Source organism: Triticum dicoccoides, chromosome 1A (assembly GCF_002162155.2).
Source record: "Triticum dicoccoides isolate Atlit2015 ecotype Zavitan chromosome 1A, WEW_v2.0, whole genome shotgun sequence".
Classification (NCBI taxonomy): domain Eukaryota; kingdom Viridiplantae; phylum Streptophyta; class Magnoliopsida; order Poales; family Poaceae; genus Triticum; species Triticum dicoccoides.
The window spans coordinates 148174097-148179142 of record NC_041380.1 but is presented as its reverse complement, the minus strand read 5'-3'; the positions used below and the strand labels follow the sequence as shown (position 1 = coordinate 148179142).

The following is a 5046-nucleotide window of genomic DNA, read 5'->3' as shown; positions in this document are numbered from 1 at the left end:
GAGGAAGCTCCCCGCCGCCTCCGTCCGCCGAGAGGTCTTAGCCCACCGACATCCTCTAGCGACGGCAAGGGAGAGGAGGCACATGGAGGGATTAGTGGCCACGGGCTAGGGTTCCGCCCAAGCCGCCACAGGAGCGACGTGGGCATGGGTCGTGATAAAGGAGGGGATTTGAGGAAAGAAGGAAGAAGAGGGAGAGGCTTCCATGTGAGGTCTAACTTTATTGGGACTAACAAAGTTGATTTATGATGTGCTTGGAGCAGTTTACCATTATCTACCAACAACAACAACAACAACAACAACAACAATTACCCTAAAAAAACATAACAACAATTAATCTATATGTTTGTCGGTTACCTGCGACCATTTTCGTGAAAAACAAAAGTAGTTTGCAAAATAATGGAGCGCTCATGTATTCAGAGGTCCCATTGGATAATAACAAAAAAAATGTGAAGCCAAATATTCCACTATAAGTTAAAATCCTCCATAGCGCCAATCCTATATGACTCTACATATGTTGGTTTTTTTTTATTATCTTTTGTCAGACTGTTGGTCTTTGACTGTGTGCGTCTTAGTTATACACATGCCGGGTGTTGCTCAACATGTTTTGTATCCACTTGATGCTATTATTTATTTTGAGTTAATAAAAATGCCATTTTATCAAAAATGCTTTGCAAATAACGACAGTGAAGAAGCACAAACCAGCCAAATGAACGGCAAAGATTGAGATTAAAGGTCATTGCACTATACTATTATACATGATTGTACATTTCACACAGAATGAAGTCTTGGATACTTCATTCCAGTAACATCTCCTATCACTTCACCATCAGGGTCTGGCAAAAATATACATCCAGACAAGATGGTCAGCATCACATGACTCCTAGCTACTGGTTTTTTATCAGTTAGCTGAAGGATAATGTCCTTCTGGATGACATAGAACCTGTCCTTGATGTAATCAGTGCCTCGGCGAATTTGTGGATCTCAACATCTTCTGGTATTGTGGCCTCACCACTATCAAACTGAGAACCATGTTCACTGAATCTTCCGGATCCGAAAGATGCATTCTTTTTTACCCCATGACGCTGGTATCTTCCATCTCCTGCTTCTGTGCTATATCTTTGGCTGCCAAAAGAAGGCGTAACGCAGCTGCGATCGTCATGCTGCTGATTGGCAGATACGGCTCCTTCTGTCAAGAAGGAAGAGTAGCTATCATGCGAGTCTCTTCCAGTGAAGTCATCAAAGGAACAGCTCGAAATAGACACTCTCCTCTCCAAAGTAGGGAAAATGTTCTTTTCCTTATCTTTTCCCAGTACCAATTTCCGTAGCTTAGAGAAAAACTTCTTCTTCTCTTTCTTCTTCGGGTTTCTGGGCGTTGTGACTGATGACATATCGATCGATGTGTCATCGGGTTCGCCACTTGATGATGCCCTTGAAGAAGCGTACTCTGAGCCAAATTCTATGGAGCTTAAACTTCTCTCGTCCGCACCAACATTGGCATACTCCATTATCAATTGCTTGGCTGTCTGTTCAGATTTGGGGCTTAGGGTGTTGCTTAGATCCTGTGCTGTAGTTTGTGCCCCAGGACCAGGAGTCCCCTTGTTCTTCAGCTCATGCCGCAGGCAAGCATTGATCCATTTAAGATATACCAGCTCCTCAACATCTGCAAACCTGTCAGTCCGCAGTTGCTCAACCTCTTTTGACAACTTCTCGTTTTCTTGCTTCAACCCATCAACTTGTTCTGATGTTTTTACCTGCAATCATTTTTACTTGCTTAATTCGTGACAGAGCAACAAATGATCAATAACACAATGCACTTCAAATTAGCACACACCGAAGCAATAGATCTGTGGAAAAAAATTATGCAGTTTCTGTTTGGCAGAACAAGCATCAAGAATATCATTTTCTGTTTAGGAATACCTCCTCCATTTGACGATTCATTTTTGCACATTAAGTGTTAGTTACAGTGCAGGCCAAGAACAGTCAAGATTTACCTCCATGCTATTGTGGGACTTGGGTACAGGCGGTAGGCGTGTGAGCTCCAATCGCCTAGTAAGGTGTGAATTCTCCTGCTGCAGCCTTGAATTTGCAGCTCTAAGCTCTCTTGCCTCATTTTCCAATTCCTCTAGCCTCTTTAATTTCTTCTCAGCCTCGCCGTCAACTTCTCCCTCAATAATCTCCTTACACTGAAAGGAATCAACTATGTTCTGAAGGGAAGTGATTTTCTCCTTTGCTTGTTCCGCATCCAGTCTCAACTTCTTTTTCAACAGCTTGCATTTTGATTTTGTCAACTCAAGCTGGGAAGTTAACTTTGAGCTTTCAGACAACTGTGTTTGTAACCTCTGATTTTCAGATTGCAAGGATTCGATCTTCAAGGAGTATAGCTGTGACTCGACATTGTTTATCTTCAGTTGGTTCTCAAGCTCCCTAACTGCAGCACCTTGCTCCTGCAAACCGTACAACTCCAAAAGTTGTATCTCCAGGGTCTTTTCCCTTTCTTGCAGAGATCTAACCAAATCTCTGAGCTTGAAAATTTCATGCTCATTAGATGCATCTTCCCTTACTCTTGCTGCAGGTGAGCTTGCGATATTGCCTACGTCTCCGCCAAATTCTTCCATAACCATTTCATTGTATTCTGGAAGGAGAAATCCTTCATCATCATCATCATCATCATCATCAATGTTTCGGCATTTCGGAGGAAGTGACACTGAGGCAGTGGTGGTGGTCGTTGTAGTGGTAGTGGTTGTGTGCACAGAGTTACCATTGATTATTTTTGCCTTGGTATCCTCCTGCACAAAGCACAAATATAAATGAAAGACTACAAATGAAAATGGGCATATTTCAATTTTCCTTCAACGGATTGAAGAATGATATCGAATACAGGCAATAACTAATTTGTGGATAAGTTCTATTTTGTTACGACGGTCGTGGAAGATGAACTACCAGCAATATGTTCATAGTAAACAAAAGGTCATCCTTTAAATACAGTTTAAGATTCACGTGTTACAGCGAATTTGATATAACACATTAAGGAAAGGGAAATTAAAAAGAATGTGTAGCGTAACCCCGAAAGCATCACACTATGTTTTTACCATCTTCCAACGAGCCCATGGTTTGCCTTGCCTAATGCTTACCATTCAGACTTTTTTTGCAACGTTTAATAGTATGTACTAACAATCTAGAAAAAGAATTATATTCCCTGAAAAAGGTTAAAAGACTACCAATTAATAACTAAAACATCTAAGAATTCTAAGTATCACCTTCTGATCATAATAATTTATAAATACTCAGCATGACCGTTCTCTGTTAACCTATTAGCTCATCCTTCTTAGGTATGGTTACAACTCTACAAGTGCAAAAATTACAGCAATCATGTTTATGTACAATCAGATTCTTACATTCTTGAGGATCCTTAGCTCGTCCTTGAGCCCTCCACCACCACCCTTCATGCCACGGGCATCATCCGGCTCTACGAACACATCAAACCATACCAAAAATATTTCAATATGCATCACTTCTTATCCTGTTTTTCTTATTATAAGTGGTCAAAAAATTCTACAGTACTAAATGAAGAGGCAGAGCTGTTGTTGATTGCTCAATAGACAAGAAAATTCTCAATCTTGCAGTGCACAAGACATAACTGAGGCATAATCAATCTAGAAAGCATATCTAGCTTGCAAGCAAGACATGCATGTGCTCATGGTATGGTACCTGAAGGAGGAGGGAGCAGGAGGTGCCGGGGCCGAGGCCGGTGCTGCCACCGCAGCCACGAGAAGAAGATCCCAGCGATGGAGAGCGTGATGGCAGCGCCCACCCTCAGGAAAAGCAGAGGCAGGTCCCTCCGGCCACCGCCGCCGCCGCCGCTACAGTCTCCTGCCTTGGGCATCTCCCTTTACCTTGACCTACCTTGCCAAGAACATCTGAATCCTGCCGCATGAGAACGGCAGACACAAGGGGAACCCAATCAGCGGCTCAAGTGTCTTAGGATCGCCAAGAAGGTGGCAAACAAATTTCTAATGTTGGTGACTAGAAGTTAAGATTTCGGGCTCTAGACCCCAAGATTGATGCGAGGAGGGGCTGATACTTGCACAAATCGCATCAAGAAACACGGCGAGCTCCACCCCCCTGCACCTTTGCCAGCCATATCTCCATGGCCTGAATCGAGCAGACCAGGAGGAGGGGCGTAGCCAAACCCAGCCGAACAGCCGAACCGGGCTACGATTCGCCCTCCGGTAACCTCCAATTTGGACAAGGAGGGGCTAAAATTAGGGTGGCAGGCTCCGGCTTTAGCTCGCAGCCAACGGAAACCGCCAAGAAAGCGTAACGACTGAGGAAGAAGAAGCCAACAAAATTAGCTTCCTCTCAAAGTGGCACGGCTCGTTTGTTCCGTTTCTGTCTTGGCTTGTTCTTGTTCCTCCCAAGGCAAGACAAATTCCGATTCCAAATGCCGGAACATGTCCCCGTCTTTGTAGCGGGGCACTCGTGTCGCCTTTCTTTATTTATTCGGATTCCGTCGTTTTCTCGCCGGTTCTTTCACAGATCGCAAATTCGCCAATTCTTCGCTAGTACTACTTCCGTGGCGAAATTTCAGTCTCAGCTTGCTTGTGCACTAATTGTAAATTGGGAGAGCGGCCGTTGGCGGAGGGTGGCTGAACCGATTGATGGCGGAAGGAAGCGTGGAGCGTGTGGTGGTCTCTTACGGATCTTCCGTGATTTCTTCACGCCACCTTGAAGGAGCTCCTGCTGCTGCCAGCAAGGCATGCTCTGTTGTTTGTTGGAACGGTTGGTTCACACGAGGAACACGACGACCCCCCGTGGTTGTACAACATCTCCAACGTGACGGCTCATCAAATGAGTTAATTACAAACTTTCACGGATCCACACACAAACAAGCAAAAAATCCATAAAGGTCATACATTAACTCTGATGTTGTAACAGATTCGTACAAAACTCTCCCAAACGCGACGCGACGGCTACCACGTAGGAAGGAGGCACCACACCCCCCTCCCCACCCCCACCCCCACCGCCTAAACATTTCGCAGAAAACCC

The 5046-nt window shown here is 44.5% G+C and overlaps 1 protein-coding gene across 3 annotated transcripts; it reads right to left on the bottom strand.

Annotated features, from left to right (window-relative positions):
• Positions 1 to 707: 707 nt before the first annotated feature.
• Positions 708 to 4659, bottom strand: LOC119367962 (protein CHUP1, chloroplastic-like). Of its 3 annotated transcripts, none has more exons than XM_037633343.1 (5): positions 4082 to 4659; positions 3709 to 3924; positions 3396 to 3466; positions 1992 to 2786; positions 708 to 1751 (listed from the first exon to the last, which is right to left on the bottom strand). In XM_037633343.1, the coding sequence occupies exons 2-5, from the start codon at positions 3881 to 3883 to the stop codon at positions 903 to 905; spliced, it is 1890 nt and encodes a 629-aa protein (XP_037489240.1). In that variant the 5' UTR covers positions 3884 to 3924; positions 4082 to 4659; the 3' UTR covers positions 708 to 902. The 3 variants fall into 3 exon arrangements, with proteins under 3 accessions (XP_037489240.1, XP_037489247.1, XP_037489235.1); XM_037633350.1 differs by having other exon boundaries at positions 4086 to 4659; XM_037633338.1 differs by having other exon boundaries at positions 3709 to 4659.
• Between the last annotated feature and the right edge of the window lie 387 nt (positions 4660 to 5046).